Source organism: Mauremys mutica, chromosome 10 (assembly GCF_020497125.1).
Source record: "Mauremys mutica isolate MM-2020 ecotype Southern chromosome 10, ASM2049712v1, whole genome shotgun sequence".
Taxonomy (NCBI): domain Eukaryota; kingdom Metazoa; phylum Chordata; order Testudines; family Geoemydidae; genus Mauremys; species Mauremys mutica.
In genome coordinates this window covers 26,873,335-26,899,392 of record NC_059081.1, presented here as the reverse complement: position 1 = coordinate 26,899,392, position 26,058 = coordinate 26,873,335, and the positions used below count along the sequence as shown (strand labels likewise).

The 26,058-nt window shown below is 37.5% G+C and overlaps 1 protein-coding gene across 1 annotated transcript in view; it reads right to left on the bottom strand.

Annotated features, from left to right (window-relative positions):
• Nucleotides 1-26,058, bottom strand: part of RIF1 (replication timing regulatory factor 1) — a 60,291-nt gene that overhangs the window by 31,855 nt on the left and 2,378 nt on the right. Inside the window, exons 3-17 of the mRNA XM_045032839.1 lie at nt 25,342-25,438; nt 24,385-24,515; nt 24,206-24,300; nt 21,994-22,183; nt 20,679-20,771; nt 20,437-20,575; nt 16,416-16,567; nt 10,875-10,995; nt 8,233-8,406; nt 7,816-7,926; nt 7,460-7,522; nt 5,622-5,722; nt 3,856-3,942; nt 1,209-1,282; nt 852-1,032 (exon numbers count right to left, since the gene is read on the bottom strand). Coding sequence (XP_044888774.1) covers nt 852-1,032; nt 1,209-1,282; nt 3,856-3,942; nt 5,622-5,722; nt 7,460-7,522; nt 7,816-7,926; nt 8,233-8,406; nt 10,875-10,995; nt 16,416-16,567; nt 20,437-20,575; nt 20,679-20,771; nt 21,994-22,183; nt 24,206-24,300; nt 24,385-24,515; nt 25,342-25,438 — 1,809 coding nt within the window. The remainder of the gene's footprint in view (nt 1-851; nt 1,033-1,208; nt 1,283-3,855; nt 3,943-5,621; nt 5,723-7,459; nt 7,523-7,815; nt 7,927-8,232; nt 8,407-10,874; nt 10,996-16,415; nt 16,568-20,436; nt 20,576-20,678; nt 20,772-21,993; nt 22,184-24,205; nt 24,301-24,384; nt 24,516-25,341; nt 25,439-26,058) is intronic.

Sequence of the window (26,058 nt, the reverse complement as noted above, 5' to 3'; positions counted from 1 at the left end):
TGCATTTCAGTAACAGTCTCACTAACGTCAACTAGAGGAAATACTATGTCTCCACTTCTGATTGAAATTCCCCCCACTTATACCTACAAGTAAATACGAGAAGCTGTCTTAGCCAGACCCTCGCATGGGCGATCATTTTCAATGGGTTAGACATAAAGACCCACCCCAAATTATTTTCAGAGTCACTGTTATGTAGGCTGTAGTCCCCCCATCATATAAGTATGACCTACTTTCTTGGTGCTGACATATGACCTTGAATTTGGCAGGATTCAAATGTGTTACTCAAAGGAGCCCAGTTTACCTCAGATCATTTTGTAGAACTGGCCTGTCATTTACTACCCTTCCAATTTGCATCATCTACAAACTACCAGCAATGATTTTTATGATTAACATAATTGGTCCCTTTAATTTTGAAGAGTAGAAAATACTACAACACAAATCAATTATGGAAAGTTATTTATTATTCCATCTACCTGATGTGTAATTTTACTCTAAAAAGTGACTAAATTATGACACTTTATTTCAGTGACCCTACATAAAAATATTCAGTTTACAAAAGTTGGTTTATATAACAAAGCATCAACCTAGACTCTTCTTTTCAATCATCACTAGCCATAAAAATTTTGCAGGGCAAGTTATGTTCTTCATAATATCTGTGAAACTGTATTTTTCATGGCTGTGCTTTTTTTTTTTTTTTTTGGTTTTTTTTGGTTTTTTTTTTTTTTTAAAGAGGCATGAATTTACCAAAATGTAAAAATTTGCTATTTCTTGCCTTTATGTTATCATATTCTCATTGCTGATAAGGCAATCACACACTAAAATGCTTATGAGTATTTCGTATACTACTATACCTGGTTAATCCACTCAGTCAATGGGTTAACTACAATACTCCACATTCTCCAAAGATGTTCCTTATTTTCCACCTGTTTTGCACACTGATTAATAATGCAGAACACAGACTCACTGAAAGCCAACGGAGATGTGGGGCCAGACAAAACACAACCCACAAGGACTTCCAAGTTTAGGAAGAACCTAAAAACAAAACTTTAAAGGTTAGATAAGCAATTATGGAGAGAAGTAATATTTAAAATTCACAGGAAAAGCCTCTAAAAAAAAAAAATCAGCATACTGAGGTACAGAAGAACAGGCTAAGTTTGGTAACAAAACAAATGAACATTCTCAAATAGTTCCAGAATAGGATCACTTACCTCTCATCTGTTACACACCATTCCAACAGATTATTACGGAAAGGTAGTTGAATTAAGAACAAAGCTGGTGTTCCCTTGCAAGAAAAAAAAAAAATCAATCAGCCTTTTGAACTGTATTTTCATTAATGGAGTTTTTATTACACAGTCAGAATAGTGTATAGGGTGGGTTTTTCTTTCAGTTAATGATTCAGAAATGCAATATATAGGAGCTATATAAATTTAACTCCACGGGCCAGCAATTTATTCAGAGTCAACTAAAATTCTGAACTTGAATTCTGTACAAAAAAATGTGGTCACAATTATAACATCTAGAAACAGAAGTTTGGAGGTGGAAAGAGGAGAAATCTGAATCAAAATTATTCAAACACCCTTACCTAGTGCAGAAAACCACCATAAACTGCCAGAGTCCTATACGGTAGATTTTGCATTTGCCAAATTATTGCCAAAACGTATTTAGTATTTGCCAAATATTAAAAAGATTAATCAACCCCTACAGCAGCAACTAAACCTCAAAATCAGATTAAATCTTTTTAAAATTAACTTGGTAGAAAAATTACACCGATATGGGGACAGAGTCCCTCTCCTTCACCTAAATGCACTTTTCTTTGATTCTTTTTGAGAAACATATGCTCTCGAGTGCTTCCATATAGGTTAAAGAGGTTTGTCAGTAGCCACTGCTAACCAGATAATGACTCATAATAACTTGAGTCTACTGTAACTCATGCCTCACCTGAGGCTCATGATGTTTTCTACAAACCTACATTAACCATAGCATTGAAACAATAGGTATCAATAGTATGAATGATGCACTGAGGACACTTATGTACTAGTGCTGCTTTGGATAAGAGTGCAAATCCTCCCAGTAGCCAGCCTAGTATTGACTTCTGAGAGATCTTGAGATGCAAGGACTGTCACCCAATTAGATTTCTCACCTTCTGGCTCTGGAAGAAAGATCTTCATTCTTTGCAGTTCCCTTGTCTTTGTGGGGATTGGAAGACAACTGAAAAGCTACAACTATAGCAATGATCTGATGGACGGAGGAGAACTGCATTGACAGATGGAGGACTTACTTTGAAGATGTTTGGGGTCCCATTACTGACTGTTAACCTGTCCTTGCAGGTGATCACAAAGTTACTTGGGGATCTCAAAGACAGTCAAGAAAGAGGATGTCCCCATGCTTCCCCTGTCAAGCTACAGGATGTTGGGCAGAAATACCTGGCTGCTCCATGCAATCCTTTTGAGGCTTGAGGGGAAATTTATTCTGGGGACCCATATTGACCAGTGAGAGACTAAAGAGAACGCAGCATGTGTTGGATATGAGTGAGCAAAGGGATTGCACTTATATACAACGTGTTTATTCAAAATGAAGTGCATTTCCTTGCCTCTACTAAAGTTTGTCTTCTGTGGATACTGCTTAACCATCTCAGTGATGACTTATCCTTGGCTCATAAAGTAATTTAGAAGTCTAAATGTTTTTTTCTTTGAAATGCATCCTATAATACTAAACAACAAGCAATGTCAGAAAAAACTCCCAAGAGGGCAGTGCATTGTGTATCACATGTCAAATTGCCAATTACTAACATGGCCTTCAGCAGCACATTCATGACGGAATTTGGCCCCAGCCAAGATTTAGTGAATGCCACTTGTTAGCCAACATACATTAAAAATGTATTACTTACGCCACATTAATATGTCTGAAGCACGCAGTATGAATATTGTGTGTATGCATGTTAGGCAGTTATGCCAACTGAACTGTACTGTTTTGCTCAAAATACTAAATCACACTTGTTCACTGATACATCCCACAAAACCTTGGAACATGACAACTCAGTATTTGGCATAAGTGGCTAGTAAACTGTCAAAGGCAAAATACATTAATGTTCTGCCCTGGTACAAGCAGGTGAGGTATCTTTGCAGACTAGTAATGGGAATGCTAGTATCCAAAACAAAAATAAGGAAGGTACAGAATATGTTAAGGAACTGGTGGGCTGACTCTTACCTGACTATGAAGTGCTAACTAGTAAGCAACTGTCCTATAAATACAAATGGTTTAGGGCCTGTTTTGGGAGCAAACTGTGTATAAGGTGAACTGAACAGTGCTGCAAGAAATGCTTCCCAGAAGGACTGGTATCATATTAACTCTTTCCTTCCTGCGGTGTATGGTTATTGACTTTTAGCAATAAGCTAGCTAAGTCTGATTATTTTGTCTCTTGAACATTTTGTGATATACCACACATGTAGTCAATCAATTAGCTAGATTATTAATAAACATACTGCTCCATCAAAAAAGGTTATACAAACAGACCATGTTGTCTATGACCCTTGCAATAAACAGTGTGGTCAACAATATAAGGAGGTCATTTTCATGTCTCTTCAGAATATTTTTCAGACATAAGGAATTGCTAACCCTGTTTCAACTCATTTTAAATCTAAATTATTGATGCAGTTAAACTGTCTATGACAAGGAAATGCTAAACTTGTTCCAGACATTCTAAAATAAAAATACCAGTGAGAACTGTATAATTTCACCAAGATATGGCTCTTTTAACTTACATAGGGTACCATGAATATTCAGTGTACTCCAACTCCTCTCAAAGTATAAACACTAACAATTTTTTAAAAAAAATATTACTAAGGTTTTACTTACATTTAAAAGATCCATGTCAGCAACCTGATATGCTGGTGACCCCAATACTTTTGAAGGTAATTCTTTAATTGTAATTTCTATAAGGGACTGAGGGTGGGAAGCAAACAAGAAAACAGTCAAGTATTAAAAAAAAAAGAATCCTTCAGAACAGACTATGTATAAATGTCTAATTCTATGCAAGAGCCAAATACTAACAAGTAAATGAGAAACCAGATGTTAACAACTGGTTTGAAGTCTTCTGTAGGCATAAAGAAAGCAGCCTTACAAACAATTGCTCTCTGAATTAATGATAACTTAGGAAGAAAATGGCTACAAATGACTCACACCATGGGATTCATGCTGACATTTGATATATGCTTTTGTAGGAACCCTTAAGGAGTAATCTATGTAGTTTGCCAAGAGAACTTAGTAATTTTTAGAAAATCATGTTTTAAAAATTATCAGCTCTTTAGAATCTGAAGTTTTGGTGCAGCCATTGCAAGAAACTGGTATCAAAATCAAGGTTTCAATTATACGGTATCTACTTAACAGCACATAAGAAATTATAGGTTTAATGTGATGTTGTACCCCATAATGCTTTATAGAAACATGCTTATGAGTGTAAATATGACATAACTGGAATATGTTTTATGCTAGATATGTCATGTAATATATCTTTGCAAAGGTTATGTTCTTCTGCATGTATTCATCCTATTCGTATGCATGTATCATTTTTATATCTGAAGTTACAAGCGTTGGCTCTATGTTTGTATTTAAACTGTTTGCTGTAGAAAGCACGTAGGGCAGATTTGGTCAAAATAGTGTAAAGGAGTTATTCAAGTACTTGGGAGAACTTGGCTAACAATGGACCTTGATAAATGCCAATCCACATCTGAGCTTTCCTGGAAACTCCTCTAAACAACTGAGTCATGCATGGACATGAGACTTGCCCATGTGACTCCAAAACTCCATCTTGGATCTGGATACTCCATAGGAGAGTAGGAGGCGTTTGCACCCACAAGAGAAAGTCTATTTAAGCCCCTGGGAAACCCTTTCATTTGGTCTTCAGCTGGCCTCTCCACCCCACGGAGATGCCTGAAAGAAACTGGAACAAAGGATAGTAACTACAAGGGTGTGAGTGATTGCTGGACCCAGACTAGAACGAGGCTAGTCTGTCAAAGAAGCTTATTGGAACATCTCTGAGGGTGAGATTTACCTGCATTTAGCTTCCTACTGTATTAGGCTTAGACTTGCATGTTTTATTTTGTTTGGTAATTTACTTTGTTCTGTCTGACTTTACCTGAAACCACTTAAATCCTACTTTTTGTATTTAATAAAATCACTTTTTACTTATCAATTAACCCAGAGTAAGTATTAATACCTGGGGGGTGAGGGTGCAAACAGTGAACAATTCATGAGTTTACCCTGTATAAGCTTTATACGGAGTAAAAAGGATTTATTTGGGGGTTGGACCCCATTGGGAGCTGGGTATCTAAGTGCTCGAGACAGGAGCACTTCTTAAGCTGTTTTCAGTAAAGCCTGCAGCTTGTGGGGGGATGTGGTTCAGACTTGAATCTATGATTGCAGCAGGCAAGCGTGTCTGGCTCAAACAAGGCAAGGTACTGAAGTCCCAAGCTGCCAGGGAACACTGGCTCAGAGATAATCTAGGCACATCAGGTGGCCATTCCCAAGGGGTGTTCTGTGACCCAACCGGTCACAACGGTATCTACTTAACAGTACATAAGAAATTATCGGTTTAATAAAAAAACAAAACAAAAACAACTTACCAGTGTTTTCTGAACAGGAAGCGTGCTTGAGGTAACTATGTTTTTTAAGGCCTGTAATAATACTGTTAACATTTCTGAACCTTGCCTCTCTTTCTTATTGCCTAAAAAAATAAAAGTAAAAAGCATGATCAAGCCAGAGATAAAGCTACAATAGTGGCAGAACAAAGCATTGATTAGTGGGATCATCATTTAAAAATTATTTTTACTGTAACTAAATGAATCTTAAGGCAAGGGCATTTTCTGAAAAAAAATCAATACATAACGTGGACCGTAGCACCTTATGTCATTTTTCGGTTCCACTCTCCTGCTATTTTGAAGATATGCAATGAACTGCCCAGAGAAACAGATTATAAATAAAATATTTTGTAAGTGTGCTAGGTACTTTACTAAATAATTGAGAGACAATGCAGAGCAGAGGGGATTAAAATTTTTTTTTAATTTAAATCAGATCTACAAATTCTTTACTTTCTTCCCATTTTGTAGTCTTAAATTGCTAGTGTGGATGTTTTGTACTTGTCTTTTAGTTTCCTTTTAGAATTTCAGATTTTACAGAAGGATTCTCTCTACTTAAAAATTCACACTTAAATGCTCATCTATGCTGAAAAAGACATAGCCAAGATCTTAAATTTACTGTGAGCGCATCAGAAAGCGAAAAAAAAAAACCTGATCAGCAAATAATAGCTTGTGTTATATTTGCAACCATCACTTTCTGACATATTGAACCTCTACAAGTCAAGAAAGCTGAAATGCTTTGACCAGGCTACAACTCTTCCATTAGCATTTGCAGTGTGAAGTCAATGCAATTTATGCTCCTAAACTGCTTAGGTACTTTTGAAAAATCCCATCAGAAATTGCATAAATATAGGTTTGTGAGGCTAAGTTTCGGCTCCTTTTTTAAAATGTAGAAAAACTTTTTAAAAGTTCATAACATTGTTAATGTACTGAAGTCTAAACTTCTCACTGTTAACACTGAAGCAATTTTGTTTTGAAATGACAGATTTCATGCCACTAAGTATATATCAAAAATACAATTTTAGCTCCTAATGCTGCAAACATTTAGACAAATGCTTAACTTTAACCACAAGTACTTTAACCATGAGTAGCCCTGTTGACTTCAATGGAGTTATTTGTGTAAGTAAAGTTACATACCTGCTTAAATGTTTGCAGGATCGGGGACTTAATATTTTCATTGTTTTTGCCTATAGCAGCAGAGTTTTGTAAAATTCAGATAAGATACCCTACACCAGTAATGGAATTCTAAAAGAGACAGCATTTACAATTTAGTTCATTACAAATTTTAATCTAAAGCTGCAATAGCCCAAGTTTTAAAAAGCCCCACCTGACTCAAGTTATTTTTTTTTCAAATCAAATTTAAGTAATTTAAATTTGCCTTGATTTAAATCACTCAACCCTGTTTAAGAAAAATGTAATCTAAGACATGATATAAAAAATAATGTGGAAAATGGACAAGAAGTACAGCAGTAAGACCACATGTAGATGATTTTGGTATCCTCACATTTTGATGTTTTAAATTTTTAATATATGATATGATGCATACCCTTATATTATGGGGCTAGGCTGCATAACCCTTACACATGAGGAGAACTTCATTACAAAAGTGGCACAGTTTAGTCCCTTTTGCATACATATTATACATGCATATATTGTACAAAATTAGATTGTGTCTTATAAAAGTGTCCTAGAAATAGTGGGTTTTTACGAAGGATTTTACTGAATAGTCAAATACTTTCAGGAGTATATCCGCCTCCCCACAAAAAAAACCAAACAAACCACACCTCATGTTTTGGTCACAATAGATATGAAATAAACGTTATTACCTGATTCAATAGTTGATTTCACAAAACCAATCATATGCTTCCATATAATATTTAACATGGCATCTGCAAAACAAAAAGTGAAATTTCCATTCACAGAAGTCAGTGAAGAATACTGAGCAAAAGAAATAGCAATGCACATAGAAAACAGGTGTTAAATTATGGACTTTAAATTTAAAATGTAATGCTATAACCCATACATGAAAAAGTCACAGACACAAAACTGGATATGTCGATAAGAAAAATGCTATTTTAATACTTACATTATTACTCTATTAAAAATCCTCGTTTCCCTACTTTTTAATTTTATTTCCCATCATCTCAAAATAAAAAAGGTTATTTCACCATAAAATTTTTACCTGGAACCTCTTTTCCAATTGCAATGAAGCCTTCCTGAACTGCATTTATGAGTGTGCTGGCATGCTTACAAAAAAAAGAAGGGCTACTGATCAATGGATATTGAAGAGGCTCTAGGAGAAAATAGAAAACATAAATCTGACATACTGCATGTGGATTTTTTTTTTTTTTACAGTCAACAGTTTTAAAGAGATAGCCTAAAAGAAAAAAATCAAATACAGTGGGTTCTTTAAGTGTTCTATATTAACATGTGATAAAAATAGCTCCTAATATTAAGATTAGGATCTACAATTAATTATTTTAAGTATCTTATCTATTATGTACATCTTTAGGTTTAACAAAATATTACAGAAAATAAAAGTAATCATTTCAAACTACTCTTGGAATCAAGATTGCTTTGAAAAATATAGTGCAAATACCTAGACTAAGTACAAGTTTGTTTTGCTTAGAAAAAGCCAAAACTTCTGGCCCCATCAGGAAGTGAAGCAGCATTTCAATTCCCAAAAGCTGAATTGAGGGGATCACTATGATTCCTGATACACTAGAATTCAGGTTTATCCTTGGAGTGACCGGACTTCCAAATGGATAAGAACCTAAGGAAAAGAATAACACAATTCTTGTGACTACTTCATAACTACATTCAAATGAACCACTTTTAAGCAAAAAGAAAACAGATCCAAACAATATATAAAAATTAAGTCTGACAAGTTTACAAATGGGCAAAGAGAACACTTTCAGCCTCACCACTGTGGTAAGGCCAGGAATACAACCCAAATCTCCATACTCCCAGCTTTGTGTTTTTAGCCACAAAGCAATGTTTGGCTCACCAAAAATTTCCATTATAGTAAGTACCTACTAGCAATGCTTTATTTAAGAAACTATCAGAGTTTCCATTAGAATCCTTTATTTTAAGGAGTTTATACTATGTATAGTCCCTACCAAATTCATAGTCCATTTTGGTCAATTTCACCGTCATTTTTAAAATCATAATTTCATAATTTCAGCAATTTAAATCTGAAATTTCAGGTAATGTAATTGTAGGGGTCCTGACCCAAAAAGGACTTGTGTGGGGCTCATGGTACTGCTACCTTTACTTCAGTGCTGCTCCTGGTAGCGGCACTGCCTTCAGAACTGGGTAGCCGGAGAGCGGTGGCTGCTGGCCAGGAGTCCAGCTCTGAAGGCAGAACCACCACCAGCAGCAGAGCAGAAGGAAGGATGGCATGGTATGGAATTACCACCCTTACTTCTAGGCTCCTGCTTGTAGAGCTGGGCCCTCAGTCAGCAGCTGCCACTCTCTGGCCGCCCAGCTCTGAAGGCAGAACAGAAGCAAGAGTGGCAATACCGTGACCCCCCCTGCAACTCTCTTTTAGGTCAGGACCCCCAATTTGAGAAATGCTGGTCTCCCCTGTGAAATCTGTACAGTAGAGGGTAAAAGCACAAAAGAGACCAGATTTCAGGGTCTGTGACGCATTTTTCATGGCTGTGAATTTGATAGGGCCCTAACTATATAACTATAGAAGTTTACAGGTCTGTCGCATCTTACGTGCATTTAACATGCACGATTTCAGCTTTACGCGGTTGGCAAAAAAAAACCAAAAAAAGAGAAAAATACCTATTTTAATACTGTAACTGTAGTGCGGGCCATTCCGCTCGCCATTCAACTCAATGTAATTTTGACTACACGTGGTTTTCGCTTTACGCGTTAACCGCAGAAGGGAACCCCTGCGTAAGATGAGACTCACCTGTACTTCAGGACTGCTTACCTTGAGGTTTTAGCTCAAGATTCATTTTTTAACAATTTTTCAAAAACTTATTTTAGCCGGTTAAACAAAAATCTGCCTTTTTGACAGATTTGTCACTGTTAACATGTATTTTTGTCAGTCTTGTTTCCCAGGTCTGAAGAGAATCTATTCTCTTCCTATGCCTCATACTTAGCTTTCACTTCCCTTCCATATGAACCCTCCCTACCGACCAGCACAAAGTCTGCTTGTAAAAATCAGATACACAATTTATCATTGTTTAAGGGTGAAGTCTGCCTATAGTGGACAGGAAAATATATTTACTGTTTTATAAGACTTAAGACTGTCAGCGATCAGATCTCTATGTTTCCAAGTTAGACTTGCCTTACCACTAACAGGCAGACTCCAATCTAATATTAATAGTTGTGATATACCAACCAAACGCGTACTGGGGAAAGGAGAGGTTTCCCATGCAAAGCTGCTGCTGACTGGGGCACTGGGGTGGAAGAGAGATATGCGAGGGAAAAAGGTTCTGCTCTTAGGGGATTTGGAAAAGAGAAAAAAAATAGATTGGTGCTTTGATGCTGTAATCTGAAGCATTCATCACCTAATATTTAAGCATGCAAGTTTAATTCTGTATATCACTTAACTATACATCTTAGAACAATTTTTAGACGGTCACGTTTTATCCTCCACTCTATTGCAACTAAAACTATTTTACATAATCTTAACGTTTAAGTCTACTTGTTTTTAAAAAAGCCTCAACTGAGATAGAGATTTATACAACACTTAGAGCTACTAAAAAGAATTGCATGTTAAGGTTAAATGAATGGTTTAACTAGATGTAAACGTGAAAGTAATTTAGAACTGAGAATTGTTTATTCCATCACTGGCAACCATCCATCCAAATTGCATCATGTTATATGCATAAGAGATCTAATGAGGTCCCTGATAAATCCGCTTATGGTTGACAAGTATACCACACAGTATGCAAATGAACAAATGTAACTTAACTATATATAAATATAAAATATAAAAGAATGTTTACAGACACAGGACAAAGAATACCTGCAATCCCTAGGAACAATGCAATGCACCAAGGAATTCTTTCCCGCGTTCTCAGATTTGAATAGTTTTGTAGGCTTAACACAGATACAAAATTTTCTTGGTTTTACTAGCTACTAAATTATTCTAGACCAGTAGACTGATATGAATGTGCAGTATCAATATATTGTTTGCTATTGCTCCTTAGTTAACACAAGTTTATTTTAAACTTAGTTCTAGCATTTGAATTATATTTGGAAGCAGGGCTTATTTTGTACCTGATTTCTGTGCAGATGTTGCTGTGGCTAAACTCTGATTGGCTGCTGCACGAGAGGGAGTTCCTTGAGGTACAACAGAAGAATCTACACTTAAAGTGCTTTGGATTAATGGAACACAAACCTGCAAAGACACCAAACCTCAATGATAGAGTGTATGTCACACATGAAGAGGAATAAGAGTACATTTAGTCTCAAATCTGCATCATACCTTCTCTGAGGAGAAAGTGGAATAATACAAAGACTAAACTGCTCTGTAAACTACTTGTTTTAAAGTTATTTCTGATATATAGCAGCTTCGTTTTAATGCTAACCAAATCAGTAAAATTTTCAATAATGTTATCATCAAATGAAAGTTAAATAATTTCAAATGAGATGTTACTGAGACAGTACAGTTTGCAATTGTTTCATATGATTTTCTAATCTTTTCTATATTAAAAAGATAGATCAAAAGCATAGCTCAATAAGTAAGATTTTCAGTTAATCACATCCTGGAATATAATTTGATAGAATTATGAAACCCAGTGCTAGCAGTTTGTTTCATGTGCTCAGTCCAATTATACTACTCTTTGTAGTTTTCCAGTTATATCTACCAAAGTCTCTAGAATCATTACTAGAGTGAGTCAAAACATGTCAAAAAGGTGTTAAAATTAACCTAACTGAAAAGCCTGACTAATTCCAGAACAAGCCTCACCCCATCACTACCACTAAATCAACCTGTAGGTCTTGCAGGTCCACCAAGTCCATGCACAACTGGATATAGAGAGTGAGCCCCTCAAAAAATACCGTATTGTCCCGAGTATAGGCCGCACTTTTTTCCCCTAATGTAAGTCTTTAAACTAGGGGTGCGGCCTATAATCGGGATGTGGCCAAAAAAACCCAATAAAAATACTTGAAATCCCAGCCGCGGCTGGGTATCAGAGGGCTCTGGGCTGCCCGCTGCAGCAGGGAGCCCAGAGCCCTTTAAATCCCAGCCGCGGCCGGGAATCAGAGCGCTCTGGGCTGCCCGCAGCCGCGGGGAGCCCAGAGCCCTTTAAATCCCAGCCGCGGCCGGGAATCAGAGCGCTCTGGGCTGCCCGCTGCGGCGGGGAGCCCAGAGCCCTTTAAATCCCAGCCGCGGCCGGGAATCAGAGCGCTCTGGGCTGCCAGCAGCCGTGGGGAGCCCAGAGCCCTTTAAATCCCAGAGCGGCAAAGCAGGGGAAAAAAATAAAAAACACAGCGCGGCTAGAGCGGGGGAAAGGGGGACGACGAAAAACTGCGCGGCTGAAACTGCAAAGCGGGGGGGAAAAAACAACAACAAAAAAACTCGGTGCAGCGGGAGCAGTAAAGCAGCGGCGGCGGCAACAAAAACGGCGCAGCTGAAGCGGGAAAGCAGGTGTAAAAAAAAACAAACCGGCAGCACGGCCGGAGCGGTAAAGCGGGGTGGAGGGGGGGACAAAAAACGGTGCGGCTGGAACGGCAAAGCAGGGGAGAAAAAAACCTGCAGCACACCCAGAGCGGTAAAGCGGGGGGGGGGGGGGGAGAACCCCACGGCTGGAGCGGCAAAGGGGGGGACGAGGGGGACAACAGCGCGGCTGGCAAAGCAGGGGAAAAAAACAAAACAAAAAACCCTACAGGGCGGCCAGACCCAGGGTGCAGGGGGACTCCCTGTGCTACAGAGTGCACGCCTGGTCTAGTTGGGGGGAGGGAGAGGGAGGCGGCCAGGGGGAGCAGGGGGGAGAGAGAGAAGGGGGGCGCCCAGCGCTTCAGCAGGGAGCTCACCCCACGGCCCCAATTGCCGTGCTGTCTTCCGGGAGGGCTCCACGCTGCTCCGGTCGGCAGGGAGGGAAGGACGCGGGCTGCCCTGTGGAATTTGCTGCAGGGTGCTCCCCTCCTCCGCACCCTACAGGGCAGCCAGAGCAGCAAACAAAACCAAAAAAAAAAGCAGCCGTGCCGCCCTAGGATTGAGCGGCATGCCGCCCCCTAGAATCTGCCGCCCCAAGCACCAGCTTGCTCAGCTGGTGCCTGGAGCCGGCCCTGGCTGGAGAAGCCCCCAAGTTACCGGTATGATGTCCCTGTGAGGCATCCGTAGCTCCCCATGCTGACTTGGGAGCATTACGTCCCTGTGAGGTATCCATAGCTCTGCACGCTGACTTGGGAGTCAAGGGCGTTTGTTTACTTTTACCGGTATTATCTCGGGAGGATACAGTATATGGTGAGGAGGGGGTTGTGTGATGAAGAAGGGGGCTGAGGGGAGGTTGTTAATAGGGTGAGTAGTGGGCACTGTGTGAGGAAGAGGTAGGCTGAGAGAATAAGGAGGTGGCTAAGAGGGTAAGGAAGGGCTGTGTAAAGGAGAGAGGGCTAAGAGGGTGAGGGGGCTGAGAGTTGAGGATGAGGTTGTTGTTTTTTTTGTACAGGGGCTAACTTAAAATACCAATATGGCTGATCATGTGGAGATTCGAAATTCAACCAGCCAAGGGAAAAGGCAAAGTTACGATTCAAACTTTAAGATAAAAGTCTTAAAATACGCTGAACAAACAAGCAATAGGGAAGCTGCCAGAAAATATGACGTAGATGAGAAAAATGTACGTAGATGGAAGCTGATGCAGAAGAAACTAGAAAACTCGGCTTCTACGAGGAAATCGTTCAGAGGGCCTAAGAAAGGCAGGTATTGTGAAGTTGATGCAGCAGTGCTTCCCTTCATTCAAGAGCAAAGAAAAAATGGAATGCCTGTCATCCGAAAAATCATACAATTGAAGGCATTAGAAATTGCCAGTGAATTAAAAATTCCCAGGCATGAATTTAAAGCAAGCCTTGGATGGTGCTGTAGATTTATGCTCAGAAATGGCCTCTCTCTAAGACGCAGGACAACACTTGCACAAAGACTACCTGTTGACTTCAATGAAAAGCTGCTTGCATTCCAACGGTATGTCATAGAGCTCAGGAAAAAGCACAACTATCCATTGAGCCAAATTGGAAATGCCAATGAAACTCCCGTTTTCTTTGATATGCCAAGTAATACAACCGTGGATCAAAAAGGAGCAAAATCCATTCTTCTGAGAACCACAGGCAATGAAAAATTACGTATCACAGCAATGTTAGCTGTTACAGCTGATGGTCATAAGCTGACACCTTATATGATACTTAAAAGGAAATCTATGCCGAAGGAAAGTCTTCCAAGAGGCTTAATTGTCAGATGTCAGGAAAAGGGATGGACGAGCAAGGAGCTGATGAATGATTGGCTATCAGTTGTTTGGAAGAGTAGGCCTGGTGCTCGTCTTGCAAAAAAAGCAATGCTGGTATTGGATGCATTTAAAGGACATTTAACACCTGATGTAAAAAGTAAGATTGCATCCTTGAAATCGGATCTGGAAGTAATACCAAGGGGTATGACATCCCAACTCCAAGTGCTTGATGTTGTTGTCAACAAGCCATTTAAAGACCATCTACGGCAGCAGTATTCTGAATGGCTTGTGGCTGGAGATCATGCCGTCACACCAAGCGGCAAAATTAAGAAACCATCAGTAGCTTTGCTGTGTCAGTGGATTATTTCTGCGTGGGCAATGATATCTTCAGAATCAATCATCAAAGGATTCAAAAAATGTTGCCTGTCAAATGCATTGGATGGTAGTGAAGATGATGTATTGTGGGAAGATCAGAAAGAAGTGGATCAGGAGAATGATGAAGAAAACAGTGGGAGTGATGTAGAAAGCATTGGAAGTAGTGATGAAAACCTGAGCAGATACCGGTATTGATGGAGAGACAGGCAGTGAAAGTGACTAAAATTTCTCAGAGGGATGACTTAAGAACATTTGCTAATGTTGTTGATTGTTGTGCAGGGGAGAGGGTGAGAACTGTTCTCATCAGTCTCCTTGTTGTCCATTCCTTTTCCCTTCTTTACGGTATTTACAGTATAACTACAAAATAGTTTTCAATATTTCTGAGTATATAACATATGCCGTCAGAAGCAGGACTACCAAAAGTGTTAAAAGTGTTAAAAATACTGGTACATGTCTTCCTATTCATTAAATAAAATACCGTTTTACTGTTCTACTAATGTGTATATTTTCTTTGTTAAAAAAAGTTAAAAATTTATTTTTTTAAAAATAGCACCAAACTTTAAGGGTGCGGCTTATAATCAGGAGCGGCCTATACTCGGAACAATACGGTAATACATCAGTCCAATCCCTTTTTGACTATGGGGCTGTAAACTTCACTCCACTCTATCACAACTGCTGCAGTATCACTTGAGAGACTGTCACTCTCCATGTAGCTAAAGCCCAAATCATTTAGGGTTTTATAGGTGAAAACGAAGACATTAAAACACCAACTTCACTATTCTTAAACATAAAATTCTTCACCTACTGTTACAAACACCTGCATTACTATAATTGAAAGTTTTTTTTTAAATATGGTCTATTTTGTTGTGACTCTGACACACTCTAGTCAGTTGTGCTTGTTTGCATGAGTCTATAGAAAAAATAGGCAGCTGTGATTATAAACCCATAAAAACTAGCAGGAAGACTCAAGAGCAGACATAATACATAAAAACTACTATTTACTTGAAATCTATTTGCATTTTAAAAATAGAGTGTCCTGTAATCTTTGAAAAAGAAATGAATAAGTTCATGGAGTATAGGTCCATTAATGGCAAGATGGTCAGGGATGTAACCATGCTCAGGGCAACCCTTTACGCCTGACTACCAGAAGCTGGGAATGGAAGACAGGGGTGGATTGCTTCATAACTGCCCTGTTCTGTATGCTCTCCCGAAGCTCTGGTACAGGCCACTGTTGAAGACAAGATACTGAGCAAGTCAAACCATCACTGAAAGTATGGCAGCTCTTATTTCACATAGAAGTTAACTGAGAATAAATGCATATCACAAAGATCAGGGTAACTACTGCTCCTTGCTAATAGTACTACTTTATAAACAGGCTGCCAAATACTAGATGTATTTTCTATTTGTCCACAAAATGCCTCTGTGTATTCTGAGCAAAGACAACAGAAGTGTCTGATCTACCTTTGCTACACTGTTAATTTTTTTTATGTCCCCTCTTTGTTACGTTTTCCAAGCTAACAAATCCTGATCTTTCCAGTCTCCTTCCATCTGAAAAATTTTCTATGTGGAGGCAGGATGATGAGAACCAAACACAGTGTTGTAGGAGAGCTGGTTTATATAGTGAAAATGTTACATCAATATTTTCCATTTTATTCCTTATAGAAAGCGTATTTTGTCTGACTATTGGTGTGTATTGAGTAGAGGATTTATCTGAGCAGTCCACAGTTACTTCAGGTAATTCCTCTTGATAGTTAATTTAGAGCTCCATGGGTACCATTAGTACAAATTGTTCTTTTATATTGACCTACCAGCTTAAATTTTTGGAAGCATGTCAGGTTTGGAGTGTACAAGAGTGACAGTATTCTTTTAATAATTGTTTTATGACTAAAGATTAAAGAGTCCAGATAAACCGCTACCGAAAGAAGATCATCATAAAGCAAGTTTAAGTTTTACATGAACAAAACATAGGCTCAACTACTGTGCTAAAACTATTTGCATTTGTTACCTGTTCAAAGTTGGCAGGCAGCTGAGGTCCAAGTCTCACCAGTAAATACCACCAGACCTCCAGTTTCGTTAGTGCCAAAGCCTCTGTTCTTACATGGATAGAGCTCAATGGCTGCATTAGCAATTTCAGCCTTTTTGCACTGCACAATATATCTTGAGGAACAAAGAACACATTTTAAAAGGTGCAATAAAAAGTCTAAATTGTTTTGCAACACAATAAAAAGGGAAATTTCTAAACTGTTTTTTTTTTCAATTAACACATTCACTAATTCAGCAAGAGTCAGTCTTCTCCATCGGAAGATTTTCTAGGTACTCAGTCCTATCAAAAAACTCATTTCCATTTTCTACCAGGAGCCTGCCAGAACAAGTACTTCTGAAACTGTTTAGCAGTTAACACTGAAAAAGTAATTTTATTAAAAAAATACTCACAGAGGAATAAAAAAGGAAGGAAAAATAACTTTTCCATACAAATCCTGGAAGAAAAGAATCCAAGCCTAGAAAAGCTAGTTTTAATAAATGATCCAAATTAGCAGATATTATGTAATTTCTTTTCTACCATTTAACAAGGAATCTCCCTCTTATCTGAATCACAGATTTGGCAAGACTTTGATACAGCAATGACAAATCAAGGAAAGTGGAAAAGGAAAGCTATGGTATAAAAAAAAAACCTGAAAAATTAGGATTTAACTAATAGGGATAATTTATGCAATGAATGCTTAGGGGAGCTGTCTCCTGAAGGAATAGGAGAAAAACAAAATCTAATTTATGCCTAATGAAGGTGTGAATCAGGGCTTAAGTTATAACTTTGCATATTTCTTCTGCTAGAAACAAAGCATTCAGCTCACTCAAAGATCAATATTGAGCTGGGTGATGACTTTCTTGATGTATTTTCAAATTCAGGTGGATATTCTGAATTGAAGCTATTTGACCTCTGTAATTTGGATGAAAGAGCACAGCCTGAAGAGCTCTGGTACAGCTAATCTATGCTCTGAAAGGTCCATTTGTGGGCAGCAGAATTTGAGAGAGATGTTGAAACTTTGGAAGTGAGGCTCTGATGATCATATAGCGTATCAATGCTCCATGTTGTGCACAACTCATTCTTGAATGCAGTATCCAGTTCAAGATCTCTGTCCTGTTATTTAAAGCCTTCTATGGAAATAGCCCTAGCAACCTGAGAATCTCTCTCTCTGTACTCGGGAGATCTGATCACAGCTACATTCTGCTGAAACAATTAAACTGTTGGAGCAATCTCTTGAGAAAGGGAGGCAATTTCCAAAAGGAGCTAAACCCATATTATAGAGCTCGATAACCAAAGAAATTAGAATGACTGCTAATCTTATTCTAACTCTACTGCTCAATTCCTTATGGCTGTCTCCCAATCCCATCATCCTCTCTCTATTCGGGATTAAACTCTAAAACCAAGAGATTCAGGGCAAGAATTTCTAAACCCAATATACTTTGGGTGTCATAAAAAGAAATAGTGATTGCTATCTAACATCAACAGGATGTACTTGAGGGAAAGTAGGAAAATTTGAAGCCTGAATTCATAGCCTTGTGTCTGTGTCTAAGTGCCACAGACAACGTGAGAGTCATTGTGTTCCCCAACCTAAAGGAATGGCATTAGTCATCTGTGTTTCGAGTAGAAGCAATATTTGTTCTCTTGCATACTTATCACTTGAGAAGGTAACTTTGATCTTGCTCACAAAACAATGTCGTGTCCAATATAGGGATTGAAAAGCCAGAGCCTAAGTTTTTCCTAAGAGTGCCTCTTTCAGGAAAAATCAGCCAGGATTTTGCCAAGGAGCCTACTGCAACATCTGTCTTGAAAAAACAAATCATGCTACCCTCAAAATGTTGGATTTATTATCTGGTGGTAAAGATTTATAAACCCTTACACTGGAAAACTGGAAAACATTATTTTATCACCATATTTGTCAGGCTACTGTCCTCCACCTTTCTGAAATAGTTTTACTAGCTCAAATTTGGAGATAGATTCAAGTTGCAGTACTCACTAGCACCTGTTTGCAACTGGTTTTTAGAGGAATTGTTTTAGAAATAGCCAGGTCCCTTCAACTCTAGCATTCAATAAAGAACCAGGATTCACTCCTTAGCTTGAATATCATGCTCAGCATGTTGACCCAGGACAAAAACACTTGCCAGCGAAGGGAAAACAGCATCAGGGTTCAGGGTTGACCAGGCTCAGAAAGACAGAACCTGCCAAATACAGTATTAGCAACGCTATAAGAAGAGTGCTGTGCCGAGAGCACCTCATTGTATTTGGAGTGGGCCTTCCCTGGCTGCTTCAGCATCAATCCACCACCACTCAGCTAAGATGAGGACAGTGTGGAGCCTTACATACAGTGTCTGTAAACAAAGGGAGACCTCCAGAATTTCAAAATATTAAAGTGAAAATACACTGCAACTCGTTATAGATTACTGGCTAATAGGTAAAGGTTGTTAATTTGAAGAAGAGTGGTTAGTAGGGTAGTGCTGCATTGCTGGTTGTTCTACAAACAGAGCTTTCTAATGAGCTCCTGGAAATGGCAGGTGTTTCCCCAAACTATCTTAACTCCAGTAGATGCATGGAGGGAGAAGATCTACTCATATTAGATGTGGAAAGGAAAAAAAGAATCATTCTATCAAATCTGACATTGTAATAGGAAAATAAGACAATGAATAAACTCTACTTGTACATTTTAGCAACTGCATCAGGCTGACAGATCTTAAATTAGATATAGATATGTCTGAGGTCACAAACGTTCACAGTAGCAGTGAAGTGTCTGCATGGCTTGGCTATTAGTTATTTCTCACACAGCTTTAATTTCCCAGTTTAATTAGCCTTTATTCTCTGGAGAAGTGTCAAAGCAAATCCAGACAGTTTTTTCTTGACTCCACATAAAAGCATGCAAAAGAACAGAGAAGATGTATTTAGTCATTTCACTAGTATGGGATAAATACTGTATGCTAAAGAACCACAGAATGCTAGGACTTTGACTTAGATTCCTTATTTGTACTGGAAAAGTAAGCCACATTACCACCAATAATCCTATCTGTTATTTCTTTAGCAGAACTAAAGCATTGCTAAATGATCTATTTTAAATAGCCTTGGAAGGATTAGTTTTTTCCTGGTAAATGTTAATTTTACCATATATACATAAATCGACAAAAAATACTTCCATTTATGATTATCAAAACTTACAGATAGGCAAAGTAAGAAAAATGCTGCTTGAGAACTTCGGAGTCTGATTTAAGGTGGATATGTACTTTGTATATTTTGACATGGGATGTTGACAATTTGTCTTTTAACTGTTATAAAGCTTTAACATTTTGAATCTCAGCATCTACTATAATTGTCAGACCCCCATAATCTGCTGCAACTGTGAAAATTTAAATCAATAAAAATAAATGCTTAAAAATAATCAATATTATCCATATAGATTATAACAAAATTTGAATTCTGCCAAGGGTAATAATGAGGGTGGGGAATAAACACTTCAGAGAGCATTCAAATGAAATTTTACTAATTTAAGAAACTTCCATTTTTGTCTCCTCGTTTCCCTTTGGAATAAGTATCCTGAAGAGTACGGTCCAATCTTGCAAAAGGATCTTTTATAAAGTAGTCAGGATGCATGCTGAACTTAAACAGCTTTGTTTAAGTCCCAGTACTGATTACAGAAGTAGTTTCTCAATCTCCAGATTCCTTAACCACGGTTCCCAGTAAAAAATCCATGTAGCACAAAATGAAAAACTGCAGTGTAACCTTGTGTGTCCTATCTCATTACTATCTGTGCTTGGCCCAATTAAACTACTATGAAAAAAAATGTTTAACTTTAGTAATTCTACCATGCAGCAAGACTGAGCTAAGAAAGAACCATTAATCAGTAGAAATATGCATTTTAGAGAGATAATATTTAACCTGTACATAGTTGAGCACTATAGATTACAATGGATAAAATAAGTGTTTTCCTTTCTCCTGGTTAGCTCAACATAAAACTTAAGTTGTTTAATGTATTTTTATCTACCTGGATTCAAAGCAAAATTATCTATCAGACTCTTCCATGCAATGAAGGCTATTTTCTTTACCACTGGTGATCCACTACGGAATCCAAGTTCTTCCAGTTGCAACAATGAGTTGATAAAACTGCCACTACGATGGAGTGTCTAAAGGTAAAATAATACTGTTTTTTATACAATGAAGCATTTACACTGTCAGTATCTATTGTCATGGAACCTTAAATAGTAAAGTTATTGCTCTTCTGCTCACCTTTCCAAGTAGCTTGACAAACAAAGGCCACAATTTCAACACATAGGTCTCATTTTTTGCAGAAAATAACTTTTGGAGTTCTGAAATTACTTTCTGAAGACAAGAAAAGGTTGTTATATTTTCTTGTGCAGTGAAATACATAGAATGAGCTACAAGTTTTGTACTGAAGATTAACTTAAATACAATTTCTAAAACACAGATGCATTATATTGACAAGAGTTAAAAGGAAGTGACTCCATTGTGGGATTTAACTGTGCTACTTCTACAAAACCTTTTAGAGGCGCAGCACAAAACTTGCAGGTCACCAGAGGTGTAGGAGGGAATATAGTAGCTTTAAGCCACCTTTGCATCTTCCCGATGTTGGGCTGCTCTCGGACTGAAGAAGTCACTGGAGTGACTTAGACAGGCCCATGAGTCTATGAAAATTGCAGCAGCCAACTAGGACACAGTGCTGCAATCAAGCCTATTCACCTTTTTTAAAAGAACTAGTTCTCTCTCTTGACTATGCAGTAGAACAGACAAGCAGATCTCACACAGTCCTTTTCCATTTCTAATATATAACTTAATATAGAAATAGTGGGCAATTATTTAACTAGTCATTGACCAGGACTTCATCATAATAGGCCCTAAACACACACAATAAAAACATAGCCCTTGCCTCCAAAGAGCTTGAAATGATTTCTACAAGGCTTAGGCATAAAGCTGTCATGAAAGTTTACAATCTGGCACAATATTAATTCACTTTCCCTTTAGTCTTAATGATAATAGAAAAAAACTGAAGATACTTTACTCGCATTGGACAAACAGAATTTTGCAAAGGCTGACTAAGATGACTGGTAATATGATAGAGTCATTCATCTATGAGGTACTGGTTCAAATCCAGCATATGTTGATAACAGCCAAAATAGGCTGCCACCATTTGGCTACTGAGTTAGGAAAAGTTAGCTGATAGGTTCATTGGTACTCTCAGCAGACAAACCAAAGAATGAATGGTATGGAGACAGCGTCCCCTCCAAAACTATGTGGAAGCATACTGGGAAACTAAGAAAGCTTGCACTTCTATTTACTGTTCAAGCTGAATATGCCTTCAGTTCTATCACTGTTACCTTCCGTGAACCAAATTCACATTAACAGATGCTTTGAAAAAAATCATAGTATGAAATAGCCTTCCAGTCAAGGTTGCAGAGACAAGTACACAGGGTAATCCAGAAATGTAAATGATATTTTAAGAGCATAAAAGAAAACATTGCTAGAAGTCTTACAGCTTCTCTAAAATCCTGAGAGAAAGAAGTTTTTAAAAGCACTTTCCACTTACAGTAGTCATAAGATGTTCAGTTATGACTGCCACCTCCTGCTGTTTCTGAAGTAACAATGGCATTCCCATCTCCAATGCAGCGGCACCTCGTAACTGCACCTTATGAGCTGAATGGACGACCATAGGAATGATCAGCTTTGCCCACCTCACAGCCTCTTCTCCCATTTGGGTTGGAGTCTGTTCCATTAGACTGAGTTCAACAAAGCACACATGTATTAACTACATATAGAACCACTATACTTACTGCTGGGCTTAACAAAAATATTCTTAGCTAGTGTTATTTAAAATATGCATTTATATTTCAGATGTATTATGCACTAACAAAATGCTGTTCAAAACATTTTCTAATAAATTTGAATTACATTTTGAAAATCTAATTCAGTGAAACTCTACATATCAGTACATCACTGAAGTACCAATTCAGATACTTCCCTCGAAAAGCCTGACCAAGATGATAAAAACCAAAGAGAAATTTATTCTCAACAACTTCCTCTGAACTTGTTTTGTTCAAGTTAAGATTCCAGTTCTTAATGGTATAATCCAAAGTGGCAATTTTCCATTAAGTTAGAAGGGAAAGAAAGCTAGTCTGAAGGACCTCTGAACAGGTGTCCTTGTTAAAAGATTACCTACAACTTGAAACCTAGTAAATTATTTTTAAGTTGCATTTCATTTCGGATCTATACACCTGCAATCTCTGAGGATATCTGCCAATTTTACAATCACATTTTCCTAATGAGAGCTTTTTTTGTCCAGTAGAGCGCTAGCCTCTCTATTGCTGTGTGAAAGACACACATACACCCAAGGGGAAAACTGAATTATGCAAATTAAATTAACAATGCCCACAGTATTGCCAAATATACAACACAGAGAAAAAACCCTCTAACTTTTCAGTTATAGTCATCTTAGGTATTACTTTTAATAACAGTAGGTAAATATTCAAAAATTACTGAGTCAAATGTTTGGCTTTAGTTGAGATGGGTCAGTATGTACTTGTTAAAGACAAACTTGCTTTTCATACGTCAGGAAAATGTAGCAAGTGGACTGTAGTAAGTATTATTCTCTACTTTACAAGGTTTATTTTGGAAGGGCCAAACAACATAGGTAATTAAGTGAACTAGCCAGTTTGCTCTAGAGCGGCGTTTCTCAATGCCCAGACTGTGGAATGACATCGGTCCCTAAGATCTCCCTGACACAGTTTTGAGACTGTTTCTCTCAATCTTTTTGATACCAGGGACCAGCTTGCTGCCTTCCTAATTTGTGACAGGGAGAGAGCTCAGTCCATGGACCGGTCATTCAGAAACACTACTCTAGAGAACTTAAATCAAACTGATTAGGTCTCAAGTAAAATAAAGACTACAATGAGACTGAACTTGCATGCGCACACATATAGTTCAGTGCAACTGTGTAATTTGTCTCTGCTCAATAAAGGACCATGACTGGGACATCAGGATTGCAGTCCATTAGTAGAGATGGTAAGAGTATTTTACAATAAGCCTAACATGCCTGCTTCAAGCCAACGATCTTAATTTTTCACTCTCAGGAATACTAAATTCACTCAGTGTTGATGATAAAATCTACTATTTCTATTATTTCCAACAATGCCAATGGGAGGAACACACTCTCAATAAGTTTTAATCCTAAAATGTAGGCTTTGTAATTAAAAACTAGTACAAAACAGTATCATAATAAATACTATAATGAACTTAAAACAAGTTTTTGGATGTAAACATTCCCATGCAATGCTGGAAACATCTCACTGAATCTAGCTTCATTTTTCAAGGTGACTAAAAGGTGTAGGGAAAAACCAAAGAATCAATTATATAAAGTAGAATAGATTTTTTTTAAAAAAAGTTTAGTAACTTAAGTTGTTAAAAATGGTAGCAATTAATATTTTTTATCGACTGACTTTCCACATCAAAATCAGTGATGACATTATAGGTCTGGAAAGACATTTTGCAAATTAAAATGGTCTAGCAGGCTTCAGAAAAAGCATAAGTAGTTATGACACAGTTCATAAAAAGCCTGACTATCATACTGATTTTTTTAAAATTTATACAGGCAATGTTGAGAATATTACTTAGCATGTTTAACAATTTTAAAGTAGGTCAAATATTGTCCTTAAACTATAGTGCCTCCAACAGATTCTTTTTCAAATGGACTTTTCCAAAAACTCAATATCTGTTTTAAACATTTAGCTTTACAGTTCACGTACCGTATGACAACATTTAGTGCTTCATATTCAACAGCCATGGAATATACATCTCCTTTAGTAAGTATGGTTTCTAGTGTAGAAATTATACTAGGTACCTGAAGAAACAATGGGATGAGGTTAACTAAACTGTCTCTTTAAATTAGAGGCCAAAAAAAAAAAAAAAAAGTTAAGAAGCTCACCTCCTTCCCAACAATTTCAGAAGGAAAGGTCTGCTTAGAGATTACCCAAAGGGCTCGAGTGCGTGTATTCTTGTCTGAAGTTTTTACAGCAATACTGTTCACTGTTGAAAGTAACTCTTGTATTTCAGTTGCTGAAAAGCAGAAACAGAACATATGGCATTGAAATTATGTTTTCACAAATTCTATTCATTTTCTTAGCAGGCTTTTAGGTCACACAAGAAACTTTGGCTTAGGCGCATCAAACGTTAATACAGGACCAGCTACGCAATTCCAAAAACCACAAAAATGTAACTAACATTTTAACTATATTAAATATAAATAAACTTTCCAATAAAGAGTGACTAAAATAGACTACCAATAGGCAAAAATGTGTAGAATAGTACATATCTATGTTGCCATCTACATTACCACTATAGAAAATTGAAACAGTATAAACTTAAAAGTCAAATTTCTGTCTGAAAAACGTATCTATTACAAGAAACACCAGGGACTATACAAATTTCTCTAATTTTCCAGGTTTAAAAAAAAACAAACAAAACACACGGTGCAATTGGTACCCCTTTAGCCACAGTCAATTTCACTGTTTTGTTGATAGTGTATGCCCATCCCAGGCTCTACATGGTTTTAACCATTAACAGAAGCAAAGCTGAAAGTGAAGAGGCTGTTTGTACAGCACTCTGGAAAATAATGTTCAGCGTTATTAATGTGATGATATGACATAATATAAAGTTTGAGAGAGTTTAGGAGCAATGAATTAATTACATTCTGCCTATACCACAGGGCAAGCTGTACTCATCACCTGGAACCAACTCACCAATTAATTCCAACATTTTACTTACAAATCTCTGCCTCGTTCCCTGAAAATTCCTATTTTTAATCTAGAATTAAAGAAACAGATTAGGGCACATTTCAAAGTCAAGATATCAGAAGGAGTTCTAGTAGTATTTTTTTTTTTACCAGATAATTCAGAGGTAATCTTTGAGTTAAAGACACAAAATCCTAAAGCTTGTAGGGCTGCACTGCTCAGCTCTGAGTTCTGACTAGAAATGTGTGCCTGCAAAAAAACAAAAAAGGACATTAAAACTCCAAGTCGTATCATTAATTACGAAGTAGGATTATGTACTGTGTGGCTGCTCAGCTGAGTTAAGATTAAGTCAATGAAATGGAACACAGAACAATAAAAAAATCCCATGCTTAATGAAATCTTATATCTAAATGCAAACTGAAAAATATGTCTAGCTTCCACAGCACAAAGTCACACCTAAAACTACAAAACCTAGTTGGGGTTTTCAAGACACTTCCGTCACCTGTAAATCTGGACACATGTTATTGAATTAAGTTCCAAAACATCTAAGAATCTGCACTGAAATGATTTTTACATAAATGGGGAACAATCATCCATTTTTTTATTATTGTATTTTGAATAAAATAAGCATGACATGCTTAAAATACAGATGAACTGGTTATCAAGAAAAGAAGTCAGAATAAAATGACCTGCCAATAACTTTATATTATATCAGCAGTACCTTGATGATCTCCACTACTCAGGTTATAGGGGTATTCACTACATAGAAAGATACAGATATCTTAAAATTCTGAAATCATTCCATCCATTATGCACTACACACTGACACCCCAGATTACATTATTCTTAGTTTGTTATGATTACTAGTG